The sequence below is a fragment of the Dromiciops gliroides genome, chromosome 2, assembly GCF_019393635.1.
Source record: "Dromiciops gliroides isolate mDroGli1 chromosome 2, mDroGli1.pri, whole genome shotgun sequence".
In the NCBI taxonomy this organism is placed as follows: domain Eukaryota; kingdom Metazoa; phylum Chordata; class Mammalia; order Microbiotheria; family Microbiotheriidae; genus Dromiciops; species Dromiciops gliroides.
In genome coordinates this window covers 427,430,869-427,445,619 of record NC_057862.1, presented here as the reverse complement: position 1 = coordinate 427,445,619, position 14,751 = coordinate 427,430,869, and the positions used below count along the sequence as shown (strand labels likewise).

Sequence of the window (14,751 nt, the reverse complement as noted above, 5' to 3'; positions counted from 1 at the left end):
GGTGGGAGAAAAATATTCAGGAAAGAGGCTGTAGACCAAGTGTCAAATTCAAGGAGGTGGCTTAACTAAAAATGGAAAGTCCAGTGGGAGGAGGGAGGGAACAGAGCAGCAGGGACATGGCCAATTAGGCAATGGAAGGATCTTGCTCTCTGTGTGTGAGTCCCTGGGGGCTTAGTGCTCAGAGCTGGACAAGTTTGTGGAAGGATTAATGCCTGAAGTAGATGGGCTGACCAGTCCCAGCAGGCCCCGCCCTTACCAGGTGGTAATGCTACCCAGAAGCCATAACGCAAGGAGGCTGATGCCCTGCTCTGCACATCATGTGCTGGGGCTACTGCCAAGGAGCTGTTCAGTCACCTGGTCTGACCCTCATCAGAACAGCCCAACAGAGCTTTATCTGGTCAAAGGTACAGTCGCCTGATGCCAGGACAGGAGGATTTCAACTTTAGAATTCATATGGGTAAGCTCTCTCCCCAGTGTCCAGACCTACAGTCCTTACTGGGACCCTACCTATGCCTATGGGCCCTGTGGGGGACAGGCATCGGGAGCTGAGATCCTTGAGCAATCAACCTAGCCTCACCATCTAGAGTTGGGCCAGCCCATAATTTTTATTGCTGTTCAATTGTTTTTCAGTTATATCTGACTCTTTGTGACTCCATTAGTTTTTGTTGTTGTTGTTGTTGTTTTTGTGGGGCAATAAGGGACTTGCCTAGGGTCACACAGCTAGTAAGGTCTTGCCTAGGGTCACACAGCTAGTAAGTGTCTGAGGTAGGATTTGAACTCAGGTCCTCCTGAATCCAGGACCGGTGCTTTATCTACTGCATCACCTAGCTGCCCCACCATTAGGGTTTTCTTGGCAAAGATACTCTAGTAGTTCACCATTCCCTTCTCCAGATCATTCTACAGATGAGGAAACTGAGGCAAATGGGGTTAAGGGACTTGCCCAGGGTCACACAGCTAGTAAGTGTCTGAGGTCAGATTTGAACTCAAGGAGATGAGTCTTTTTGATGCCATACCCCACTATGCCACCTAGCTGACCTACCTACCCCATAATTACCAGGCTTTGATTCATCTGCTGAGCAGAACAAAGCGAATCAGACAAGAGCATCTCCTGACCCACTGGAGTTGTGGGGATGGGAAGAGAAGAAAGAAAATCATCAGGGATTTTTTTTCTAAACCTCGAGGGCACTGGCCAATTTGGCAAAGAATCACAAAGTATTCATTATGTGCAAGGCACCAGTCTCAGTACTGTAGATATAGGGGACAGGTGGAGCATATTGGGGAGACCCTGATGAGATTAGTGAGTTTCCCAAAGATCCTGATGAGATTTCAGAAGGTGGATCTTTATTTGATTGCAAGGCAGGGTAGGCATGAGCACTGGCAGCTTACTGAGAGGACAGTGGAAACTCCTCTCTTAACTCCAGTGCCTTCACTTTGCTAATTTTTTCCTATTAATCCTGTATATAAATTGTTCTGTATATATTTATGTGCATGTTATCTCCCCCACTAGATTGTAAGCCCATCGAGGGCAGGAACTATCTTTTGCCTCTTTTTATATCCTCATCACTTAGCACAGTGCCTGGCACACAGTAGGTGTTTAATAAATGTTTATAGATTGAATGTTCATTGGTTGGTCCCCAATGATTGGTGCTTCCTCCAAGTTGATTGGTGATTGAAAGTTAGGGAAATAAATTTGTTAGAGGAGTCTCCCCACCCTTTCATGGTCTATATAAAACAAAGTGATGGGGGCTATCTCTCCTTTCAGGACTTCCTCTTCATCTTTTTCCTTGCACCTTCTCGCAGAATGAGACAAAATGGGGGACTGAGAGGGGATGTCTCCTTTCCTCTTCCTTGTCCCAGAAAAAGTTAATGGTGATTTTCAGGAGAAATGTAGTGAACTATGCGTGATTTATTGCCAAGGTGGTCTAGGAGGGAAACTCAGAGATCTCAGATTTCTGGGTGCCTTCTGATTTTTTTGTTTCCTTTTATGCACATAGTTAAGAAATTAGAATAGCTGAGAATCAACTTCCCCTGCCCCATAAAATGGCAGCAGATGGGTCACTGAGTTCTCACCGAAGCACATGGTAGAGGAAGTCATGTGCTTACATACAGCCTAAGAGGAAAGACCCTGAGAGTAGACTTCCCTAAACCTTGAGGATTACATGGTGCATAGATCTAAATTCTAGTGTGATGGGCCTTTGCACATGCCTAGATCATGTAAGATAGAGATCCCCACGTGGAAGATAGCAGGGATCTATTTCTGGGAAAAGACACTATGTATTTCTCCTACCATGTTGGTAGGCATTGGCTGAGTAGTCTGGAAGACTCTGAATCTTTAAGACTACCTGACTAGGAGAGTCTCAGCTCTTTTCCCAGCAGCACTCAGGGGTAGAATAGGGGCCAGGGTGAAGGTGCTCGTCTCTCCTAACATGGGAACCCTGCTCTGAGTTAAGTAGAGTGGAAAGGCTACCTTACCCCTTTCCCTTTTAGGTCCTGGGGCCCCAAGACATGAACTTGGGAATTGAGTCTCCTTTGCTTATACTTTTCAGTTGCAGACCCAAGTAGCAGAACCATTGACCCAAGAACTCAAGCCAAGGCAACACTGGAGGCAGGATTCCAGGCCAGATGTTGCTGTCAACCCAGCAGTGACATACTGAGAAGCTAGGGTGTGGGGACACAAGCCCAAAGTGGGCCTTGGATTCAGAATGTGGTGGGACCATGCTACATAAGAACCGAGATAAATAAACTGGGATTACAATCCCTCTCTCCTCTTCAGAGACTGAGTTTATGTAAGAGGGGATTATGTACCCATATGTTAGAGGGGGAGGAATGTTTGTATATGTGTTCTTAGAATACCTTGAAAGTTTATTATGCCCTAAATCTTTGTTACAGTTAATCTGATTCTTAAGTGAGTAAACGCAACTGGGATGCAAGGGACCCCCCACATTGTAGGAATACAATTGGTATGGCTTGAGCCAATGGCAAAGGCTTTTTGAAGGATCAGAGAGCCTCGGAGAGGGGCGAAATGTAGTCGGCCCCACATTTAGGCAGTGGGGTCCAAGGTAAGCACCTTGACACTAGAGTTTGGTCACTAGCCCCCTCAAGGGAGATTTCCCTAACAGTGCACCTGTTAAGGAAAAGGAAGGTTGCCAACATAGCTCTTGTAGCTGGAGGACTAGCACCATGTCATGAGGGGGCCAAAGGATCTATAGCTTGCCATCCATCCCTTTTATTGCCATGACCTGGCTCACCAGGGCAGGTCTAATGGGAAGGGACTCCTTGATATCCAGCCCCCATTTGGATGAGCATATGTTTGTTCTCCAAGGTAAGTGTGGTGGGTTGTGCAAACGCCTCAGGTGCTTCTGTATCTCTTCACGGACTCCTACAAATCTTTCCCATGGTGCATTTTCTGGGTGGGTGGAATAAAATCAGTCCCATGCCTAATGTATCTTTAATACCTTGAGTGCCTGTGTGAAAGTTGGGGGTCTTGTTACTCGCTGTCGGGGAAACCCAGATAAAGCTATAGCATGAGTGTATTTATAGATTTTTTCCCCTGGAGTATTCCAGGTGAAGGCAATAAGCCAAAGAGAAAAACTGACTCTCTTTGGTCAAATGCCCCAAGATTGTACATGGTCCATATGAGCCCAGAGTTTGGAAAACTGGCTTAGGCCATGGTTCACACAAAGAGGAAAAAAAAAACCATATCTTCCCTTCAGAAGCTGACAGTCTCAAAAAGGGATTTAGACCTATACACAAGATAGAATATGATAGAAGCAAAGGAGAGTCCCAGGCAACGTGCTCTAGGAAGCTTCAAGGAATCAGGTTCACCCTGAGCTGGGCCATTCAGATAGTAATGAAGGTAGACCTCAGAATTCCCAGGTCTCTTTTGGGATAGCCAGGTGCTAGCCCTCCAGGCATGTCTAGTAGGAACATCAAAGAGACAATGGACCAAGTAGCCCTTCGAACCTGGGTGCAGTAAGAGTAAGACTTCCCCCAGAAAGACCACATAACCTCACCCTGCTTGCTCTCTGACCTTTCCTAGTGCTGAGGGTCAAGACTACACAGTTTAGTGTTTACTTACTTGTTCTCGAATTGCCTGGACCTCAGAAAAATCGATGGCACATAGAGCAGTGTGCCCAGGTCTAAGAGCAAGGAGTCCATATCCTGATACAAAGGCATCCCAAGACTTCTATTATTAAGGAGGAATAAATCAGATTTCTGGCCATTCGGTAACACTGCTTGCTTGAAGTAACTGTTCAAGTAACTTACTTGAAGTAACTTCAGTAACACTTGCTCACTTTGTGTTCAACTGGGATTCCCAAGTCTTTTTTTTTTTTTTTTGCATATCTGAGACTCCTTCCAGCTCTAGAATCCTATGACTTTAAAAGCAAGGCCATGAGGACAGAGGATACAACCCAAGGGATTGATTAAGCTATATGAATGACCCAAGCAGAGACCAGGGTGGGGACTTCCCTCCAGGAGAGCTGAAAGTTTTGCTGCAGTCCTAGGTGACATCACTGTCCAAATATAGTCGAGTCAGTGGCCTTTGAGCTGGGTGTATGCCTGGGGTGGGGTGAGGGAGGAGGGTATCAGAGAGAGGAAGTAAAAAGGGTCCTGAAAACACTATTCCCATGGCCTGGCCATTAAGAGAGATAGACCCAGCCAGATATGGGAGAGTGTTCTACCCAGTCTGGGCAGGAACAACCCCAGTTCTATCCAAAAGCACCCAATGAAGAGACATGGGACTGGGCCTCCAAAAGCCAGCCAGCCCCAATCTGGGAGTAGGTACCCAAACAGAGTATTTACAGAAATGGGTTGTAAATCCGCTTTGGCTCACACTCACAATTTCCAGCCTCTGCCCAAAGCCAACTTTCCGCCATTGATTTTCCTCTGGTCTGTGAACTGGATACTGCCAGATATGCAGTCCCCATGAGAATATGAGCAATGAGTGAAGTCATTCCCAGGAGGTCTGGCCCTGGAACCCCCCTAGGGTGTCCTAGCATTAATTGCCAATAGCTTGATGTGAAGACTTAATCAGATCACATCACTTCTCTAGGGCTCATATGATAAATGAGAATATTTGTCCCGGTAATCATCAATATCCCCTCTTCCTGCTTTGAAACCGTTAAGAGTTTTAAATTCATTTTAAATGAATCTGCTCTGAACCTCTAAGTCAGAAGGGATCTTGGGGGTCCTCTAGTCCAACTCATACTCTATCAGGAAGTCCATCTCTGACATCCCCCACACTGGTCACCTAGCTACTACCTGAAGATCACCAATGACAGGGAACCACCACTTACCACGGAAACCTATTCAACTTTTAGATAATCCTATTTGATTTGAAGTTTTCCCTAAACAGGTCTCTCTGAAACCTGAACCTATTGCTCCTTGTTCTGATCAAGCTCTTCTGGATATATTCCAGTTGACCAATGTCCTTCCAAAGTTCCCATTATTTGAGTGAGGAGGAAGATGGCTTAACACTTTCTTCCAAGATGAGCACAAAGCTCTCTCCCTATTTTCAACTCATATACTTGGAGATGTTAATTAACTAAAAACAACCAGTTAGAGTATCTCTCTTATTAGGGATGTTACATCTTTTTGTTTGTTTTGTTTTTTGTTTTTGGTGAGGCATTTGGGGTTAAGTGACTTGCCCAGGGTCACACAGCTAGCAAGTGTCAAGTGTCTAAGGCTGAATTTGAACTCAGGTCCTCCTGAATCCAGGGCCAGTGCTCTATCCACTGGTGCCACCTAGCTGCACAGGGATGTTACATCTTTAACAGGGAAAACCCTTTCACTAAAGGCATGAAACCCTAGTGGTAGAATGCCAATCCCTTCCAAAAGGACAGGAATAATTGGGGGAAGGGGATCCATTAAAGTGACACACATGGGCAATGGCCTATTCTCTGTCTGAATCAGGGGAAGATTTTCTCTCCATCCAAAGCTTCCACCATGGGACGAGGCATAGGATGAGATCTAAAGCCAAAAAAGACTTCTGGAACTCCTACTGTAACAGAGGTCTCCACATCCAGGAGGGAAAGCCTAGGTTAGCAGGTGCCCACCCAGGAGGCCAACAGGCCACTAAGAGGATCATGCTTTCCACAGCAGCAACTGTGGCTGCAATTGTTTTCCCTAGCCAATCATTGGGATTTTATAAGGTCCGCAGGTGGTTTGGCAGGGTCCAAGCCTGTCTGGGAGGCGGGCACTTGCAATAACAAAAGCAAAGGTTAATGATTTCCCAGAGGACTTACAAAAGCCATCTCCCAGGCACTTTTGAAAATGTCTGTGGCTCCCTCACCCCTGCCTTCTCTAGTGTTCCAAAGGCTTCCTCTTCCTAGGTAGCAACTTTCTCCTAGGAAGCTGGGTAGGGTCCTGGTCCAGACCAGTACCACCTGTCTGTCAGTAAAGTGTAAGTGGTTACAAATGACCAATGCTTGCCTAGCTCTTCTGTTACCTGAGATACCTGGTTCCTCACTTAAGAGCTAAAAATTGCAGAATTAGTCTTTGAATAATAGGAACTAACATTAATATAGTACCTACACAAATTACCTAATCTGAACCCTGGGAAGTCAGTCTTATAATTATTATTATCCCCAATGTACTATAGACGAAATCAAAGCTCAGATTTATACCCACACATTAGTGTCAAAGACAGAATTTGGACCCAGGTCTTTCTGATCCTGCTACCTCTTTCAGGAAATAAACTGCCTCATTTTACATTATGAGGAAACTGAGGCCCAGAAATGGGAAGTGAATTGCACAGAATAAGTAGGAAATAATGTCATTTTTAGTAACAATGAGTAATAATAAATAATAATTAATTTCATTGCTACTAATTAGCTTAGCTGTGAAACCCTGTCTTCAGGCCTCAATTTTCTCATCTGTCAAATCAGGGGATTATAGTCCCAGGGGCTCTTAACAATCCCTCTAGGGCATCTATGGATAGATTTCAGGAAGTCTACAAACTTGGATGAGAAAAAAAAATTACATCTTTAGTTTCACTAACCTTTCATTTCCTTTGTAGTCCTATCTATTTTATTTTATTCATTTAAAATATTATTCTGAGAAGGGGTTCACAGGCTTCACCAGACTGCCATGGGAGTCCATAGCACAAAAAAGGTTAAGCACACCTTATTAGATAGACCCCTAGGTCCCCACCTGGTCTGATACTCCATGAGTCTATGCTTCTCATACTAGCCCTAAGGTGTCAGCAAATGAACCCTGTTACCCTAATTCCTTCTGAGTTATGTTTGAGACCAAAATACAGCAAGGCATACGAGCTCACCACCTCCTAGGCAGCCCTTGATGAGCAGTCAAGGTATCCAAAAGCTTATCTGGAAGCCTGCATCCCACTGGAACTCTCCAGATCCCCATGCACCCAAAGTGGACAGGGCAGCAAAGGCCAGAGCAGAGGGAACTAGAGTACTAAAGCTCGGAATTCCAAGAAAACAGATGGAACAGCTGGTCCAGGCTAAAAATGGGAAAGGCAGACAGACAACTGCCTTGAAAGTCAGGAGCGAGGCTTGAGAAATTCCAAGCATTTCTATACCTCCATAAAACACAGCCCCCGGTCCATTGGTGGACGTGGGGCGAGAAAAGAAGGGAGGGGAAAGGAGGAAATATAGAGGGGAAAGAAGGAAAAACTGGGAGGGAAAGACTAAGTGATAGAGCCAAGAAGCAACAGAGTTCAACTCGGAACAGCATACATAATTGGAGAGGACCATTCCCGAATCCTTGCTGATTGCTGGTGCAGGTTCAATTAGTCTTCACCACCCTACTCTTCCCCTCCCCAAACCTGCCCCACTTCCAGGCTCTAAAGAGATCTCCTCAAAGCAAATTCCCATTGGGCCAAGCGCCACCTGGTGGTCAGAATGGGGGAGTGAGTTATAGGTCTCCCCCCAGGGTCTAATTGTGACTGAGTCTGAATAACGAGATTCCCAACAGCAAAGGCAGCAGGCTGTGTCCTGGCTCTGTTTTCTCAGCTGGACCCTGGCATTCAGCCTCCCATGCCGTGAGCTAGGATGTCCCATTGGCCACCAGTACCCCCAAAGTCTGATTTCTGTCCTCTTGTCTTCCTGCTTTCAGTTATCCATTCCCCACCCCAGCTAGTTTTCTGCTGCAGTAGAAAGATCACCGCCACTGTAGTCAAGGAACCTGGGTTCTGGTTCTAGCCAATCAATTTTTACTCCCTGCATGACCCTGGCCAAGTCATTTCCCTTTTGTGAGCTTCCATTTTTCTATATGAAAAATAAGGGAGTTGGATTAAATGATCACTCCATGCTCTGTTATTCTCTGCCCTAACATCTGATGCTCCAGGGCCCTTTTCAGCTCTCAATCTGCCTGTTCTTTGCTTCCAGATGGTACAGGTCAATCTCACAATATTAGGAAGGACAAAGCTTTTCCTCTCATTGAAAGGACATTTGTCTTCTACTCCTGTCCTGCACAGAGTTAGGAACCCTTTCCCACAGCTTGCTGGGAGCATCCCCAGGAGCTTAGGTCCTAGACAGAACCCCTGCCCTGGTCAAGCCAGCTGGCCCTCAGAGAGCCTCCCCAGCTGCTCCTTACTGCCCTGTTCTCACCCACCTACCTCTCTCTATTCCCGTTCTGAACACCCCAGCATTGTCTCCAGGCTCTCAGGTTCCGTTTGCCTGTGAACCTTTAAACAGGAGTTCTGGAAGCTGAGCTAAGACCACTGTTCCTAGCCACCTGTCTCCCCCCTTCTTAGGCCTAGCTCTCCACCACCCCTGTTCTCCCTAATCGTTGTAACACATGTGCATCTGGAATTTTTTTCCTCCCTTTTTTTTCCCCTTCCTGAGCCTACAGCGCTGGCTCCCACCTCACACCAGGCCCTGGGGTTTACAGCTGTGAAGAAACACATGGCGTATAGACACACATACGCGCGTGCGCACGCACGCACACACACACACACACACACACACACACACACACAGAGCGAGAAAACCAACTGTGGAATGTTTTCTTGCTCCTGAGCCCCAAGTGTGTTTTATAGCTCCAGAGAAATTTCTCCACCGTTGGCCAGTCCTAATGCCTGCTGGCCAATCCCATTTCCTCACTGCACAATTCTCACTCCTGCAGGAAGCTGAAGGGGGTGGCTGGGCCCTGGGCACAGCCTGGAGGTGGGAGGTGGGGTAGGATAGGGGCAGGGGAGTAATTGTTGACCTTGAACTTGATGAGGACATAGATATTTTTCCTGTCAAGTGGCACACTTTTTTAAAAATAAGATATGCAGACATTTGTTTTCTGGGTTTAGGGTTGTTTTGTTTGTTAAACGTTTTTGTTTTTGCTTTGTTTTGTTTTGCTTTGCTTTTTAGAGAGGGCTGGTGCTGCTAAGAATTGGTGCTGGGTATGCTATTCTCTCAAGCTTCCTTTGGGCTTCAATGCAGACTTGGAAATTTTCACTTGCCTGCATCCGCCAAGCTCAGAGCAATGTAACCCAGCAGCAAAGAATGCTGAAACAATGCAACTAAGGAGGAAAAAGTACCATTTTGTCTATTTGATCAGCAAGGTTAATTCTGTTTTTGTTTTTTTGTTTGTTTTTGGCAGTGCAATGAGGGTTAAGTGACTTGCTCAGGGTCACACAGCTAGTAAATGTCAAGTGTCCGAGGCCAGATTTGAACTCAGGTCCTCCTGAATTCAGGGCTGGTGCTTTATCCACTGTGCCACCTAGCTGCCCTTAAAGGTGCTTTTTAATTGTTATATTTTTCAAGATCCTCTTCTCCCACCATCCCGCTACATTTGAAATGGATGTCAGGCCTGAGAGATCATTGTTGTTGTTTGTCTTTTGTTCTCAAAGAGGACTGTGACACATGTCATGACTTGCAATGAGTTGGAGATAATAGCAATCAACCTGACTGTGCCCATCTATCCCAAAGTCAGTTCTAACTTGGAGCTCTCCCAACACTAATTGCTATTTCAGGCTTAGGGTCACCTAAGGTAACATGGGTTAGGTTGTGATTCAGCAATATTACAGTCCTGCTGAGGATATGGCAAGAGCAGTCTTTGCACCAGGCTTATTTTCCTTCAATTCAACAAGCATTTATTAAGCACCTTCTTCCAGGTACTGAGAATATAAAATCAGAAATGAAACAATCTCTGTCCTCAGGGAGCTTACATTCTACTAGGGGATATAACATGTCGACCAATGGTTCTCAAAGATGTGCCAAAGCATGTTTCACTAGGTGTGCCAGGAAATTTTGGACATGATGTTATTGAAGATAAGAGACAATTTATAAATAATTATGTTTAATATAAATGTCACTTACCCAGCTGTATGCTGGGTAATGAATATGGGAGGCAGAATATTTGCAAAATAAACAAAACGTGCCTTTTACATGTACGCATTAACCTCAAAACATCTTAGATCTTGAATCTGAAATGAACTCAAGCAAAAATAATTGCTCTTACATAAGAAGACTGTGCATGGGTGAGTCTCCCTACTCTCCTGTAGTGTTGCCAACTTAAATATTCAATATACTACAATTCCTCACAGCAAAGCATATCACATCATGAGCAAAAAAAAATGTTTAAGGACCAGTGATATTAAAAAAAAATGAACCAATGATGTTGACAGATAAGTATAACATTAGTCCCAAAGCCTGTTGGTAAGGGACTCTTTCCTCATTAATGGAGATGAATGCCCTGCTCTGCCCAGCAGGAGAGTTCCAGCCTTCTTTAGCCTTCTGTGGGATTCTTCAAACTTCTAGTTAGCTGGGGTACTGAAGTCACTTCAGCGTCTTCTGGCTTCCAGCTTCAAGAGGGAATATGGAAGAGCCTAGCTCCATTTCAGGTTGGTGAAGGAAAGACTCTAAAAAGACATTGGAGGATCTGGCAGTCCATCAGGTTATGCCACTCTAGAGACTTTGGGCAGTTTCTCTCTCTCTCTCTCTCTCTCTCTCTCTCTCTCTCTCTCTCTCTGTCTCCCCCCCACCCTCTCTCTCTCTCTCTCTCTCTGAGTTACCTCTCTCCCAATAGAGAGCTCCTTCTCTCTCTATTTTCTGGCTTATATTATCCTATGTATACCTTCTCTGATTTCTGTTTTGCTATGGTTTGAATAAATGAGTTTCTTTGCTATTCACTGTGTGTTCTTTGTGGAACTGGTATTAGGTAGGAAAGGGATCAAGCCTTGGATATAGAGCCTGTGGTCCCTTTTTCCTCCAGTAGTAGTAGTAGTAGTAGTAGTAGTAGTAGTAGTAGTAGTAGTAGTTGACATTTATATAGCACTTGAAGGATGGCAAAGTGCTTTATGTGCATTTTCTCATTGCGTCTTTTTTTGTATCATCCACAATACTAATCATAGTGTTAGGCCTGTTGTTGGTACTCAATAATTATGCAAATGAATGATTCCCTAATTAAAACCTTGCAGCCACAGTACAGGAAATCATAAACTGGACCTCACAGTCTCTACTGGATCCTGGGGATAGGAAGGCAGAAAAGGAATAAGGAAGCTGGTTTTTGAGACTATTCCTCACCTCCATTCATTATTCCATCTAAACAAACAGCTATTAAACACCTACTGTTTCAGGTCCCTGTGCTAAGTGCTATGGGAAATATAATATAGCAATAGAACAAATATTTATCAGTTGTGTGCACCTCCTATGTATAAGAACACTATGCTGGGCTTTGAGGGAAATGAAAAGGTTAAAAAAAGACACATTCCTTCACCTCAGGGAGCTTGCTATCCAGGAGGGAAATGAGGTCATAACTAAGATAATCATAGGAACATTTATTACATGGTAAGTACATTAGAAAGCTGTAAAACTGGCCAAAGACAAAACTTGAGAAAAATTCAGAATATTAATAACTATATGAAAAATTATTACAAATAAGAATAATAGAAATGTACACAAAAAACCCCAACACTATGGTATCACCTCACTCAGCTAATTCCAGAGATGGAAATGATTGGTATAGAAGAAGTTATGGGAAGATAGGCCCACTAATACAATATGGTAGAGCTGTGAATAGGTTCAACCAATTATAAAACAATTTGGAGTTGCACTAAACAAAAAAATTCATCAAAACGTTCATCACTTTTGACCGAAGGATCTCAGTACTAGATATATATCCCACAGAGATTAAAAAAATGAACAAACAAAAATAAAATTAAATAAACCAAAACAGAAAGCATGATCCCACGTACACCAAAATATTTAGAGCAACATTTGTCTTTGTAGTAGCAAAGACATGGAAACAAAGAAAATGCCCATCAATCAGAAAATAGCTAAACATATTGTGATACATTAAAGTAATGGAATGTTTCCATAATATAAAAAATTATGAATCTGAATAATTCAGAAAAACACAGGAATATTTATATGAACTTAGTAGGAATAAAATAAGCATAACTAGGAAAACAGTATACATAACAACTGCAATAATGTAAAGGAAAGGACAAAAATAAAATAAAATAAAATAAAAACTGAATGCTATGTAATTATAATGACCATTCCTGACGCTGGAGAAGAGCTGAGAAAGTACAGCTCCCTCTCTTCTTTGCAGATATGGGGGGAGTATCAGACACAGTTAATGTGTCACTTTTGCTGATTTCCCCCCCTTTTATTTATTTATTTATTTTAGTGAGGCAATTGGGGTTAAGTGACTTGCCCAGGGTCACACAGCTAGTAAGTGTTAAGTGTCTGAGGCCGGACCTGAACTCAGGTACTCCTGACTCCAGGGCTGGTGCTCTTATCCACTGGGACACCTAGCTGCCCCTCCCCCCCCTTTTCAGAAATATTTGCTACAAAGGATGATGGTTCACTGCTTAGGGCAAGAAAGATATTTGGAAATTAAGGTGGTATAAAAATAAAATGTACTAATAAAAATAGGAATAAACTTTTAAAAAATTGATAAAGCAAAGTGCATTATGGAGTCTTAGGGGAAAGGCTGTTACCTGACTAAGGGTAAGGTAGGTCAACATAAAGAAGGTGGCATTTGGATTGAACTTTGAAGGATGGTAGGAACTTAACAAGTGAAGAAGTAGAGGAGGCCATTCTGGGCATAAAGAACAAAAGCTCAGAGATGGGTAAAACCAACACATGCTCCAGTGGGTATAAAGTATACAGTTTGGGTGAAGCATAGAGAACACGGAAGAGGATAATATGAAATAAAAGTAGAAAAGGGTGCCAACAGATTGTGAACCAGATTCTTGAATGTAAGAAAGAGGAGCTTTGCTTAGTAGGCAATAGAGTCTGTGGAAAGGTTTAAACGGAAGAATAACATGATTAGACCACAGTATAAAGTCCACATACAAACATGAAGATCATTATCCCTACAATCAAAAACGTAGAAGACAGAAGAAAGGGACACTAATAGGGGCAGCTAGATGGCGCAGTGGTTAAAGTGCTGGCCCTGGATTCAGGAGTACCTGAGTTCAAATCCAGCCTCAGACACTTGACACTTACTAGCTGTGTGACCCTGGGCAAGTCACTTAACCTCCATTGCCCCGCGCAAAAAAAAAAAAAAAGGGACACTAATAACCTTAATACAAAGAAGAATGTGATAAAAGTCATGAGAGAGAAATAAAATAATAACAAATAAGCAGATGATAGAGGGAGGGAGGAAGAACTTCTGCCTGAGAGATTGGGGAAGACTTCAAAGACTTCAAAAATAGGCAGCATCTGAACTGAGCCTGGAGGGATTGGTAAGGTTTTGATAAATGAAGATGAGGAGGAGATAGTTCCAGGCAGAGGGACAGTATGAACAAGGTGAGTGGGTATGCACAAGGTCTGAGTCAAACCCTGGTCATTCAACAAATAGGGAAGAAAAAGGATCTTGCTGTTGGTCAAGGGGCATGGCCAAAAACTCTGATTAGAAGATGTGGAGGTCAAGAGTTCACCAAGAGCCTGTGTCCTCAGCCAAGGTCAGGAATTTATGAGCAATAGATCTGAGCTGGGAGACATTCCCTAGAGAAGCAGTCAGTGACACCAGATTGTACCCATGGTACCCACATTAAAATGAGATCAGATAAAGAAGATAGAAAATAGAGTGAATATCAAGGTGAGGGAATAGGATGGAGGGTAATATAGTTAGCAATAGTAACTGAAAAAAATTTGAATCAAGTTTGTCTTAGGCCTCAGTTCTCAAACACAGAGAGAACTGAGTCAAATTTATTAAAATGAGAGTCATTCCCCAACTGATAGATGATCAAAAGACATGAAATTTTCAGATGAAATAATCAAAGCCATCTATAGCCATATGCAAAAAAAAATGGTCTAACTCACTATTGATTGGAGAGATTCAGGTTGAAAAAATTCTGGGTATTACCTCATACCTACTGGATTCAATAATAAGACAGCAGAAGAAAATGACAAATGTTGTGGGGGATATGGGGAAAATGAGACATTAATACACTCTTGGTAAAGTTGTAAACTGATTAAAACATTCTATAGAGCAATTTGGAACTATGGCCATAAAACCATGTATCCTCTTCAACCTAGCAATACCACTACTAGGCTGGTATCCTAAAAGAGATAAAAGAGTTGAATTCAAAATTGAGGTTAATGGCTGAACAAATTGTGGAATGAGATTAGGATGGAACACTATTGTATTGTAAGAAATGATGAGCAGGATGCTATCAGAAGGACTTATGAAAAATGCAATCCATCTACAAAAAAAGAACTGATGGTATCTGAATACAGATTGAAGTATAATTTTTTGTTAGTTCCTCTTTCTAAAGTTTTTTTTGTCTCTTTTCTTTCATGACCTGACTAATGTGGAAATGTCTTGCATGACTGCACA

General features: G+C 43.3%; 1 protein-coding gene across 1 annotated transcript in view; it reads left to right on the top strand.

The window, feature by feature from the left end:
* Positions 1 to 265: 265 nt before the first annotated feature.
* MYMK (myomaker, myoblast fusion factor) overlaps positions 266 to 14,751 on the top strand; it is a 32,924-nt gene continuing 18,438 nt past the window's right edge. The window contains 2 exon segments of the mRNA XM_043980639.1: positions 266 to 301; positions 303 to 457. Coding sequence (XP_043836574.1) covers positions 266 to 301; positions 303 to 457 — 191 coding nt within the window.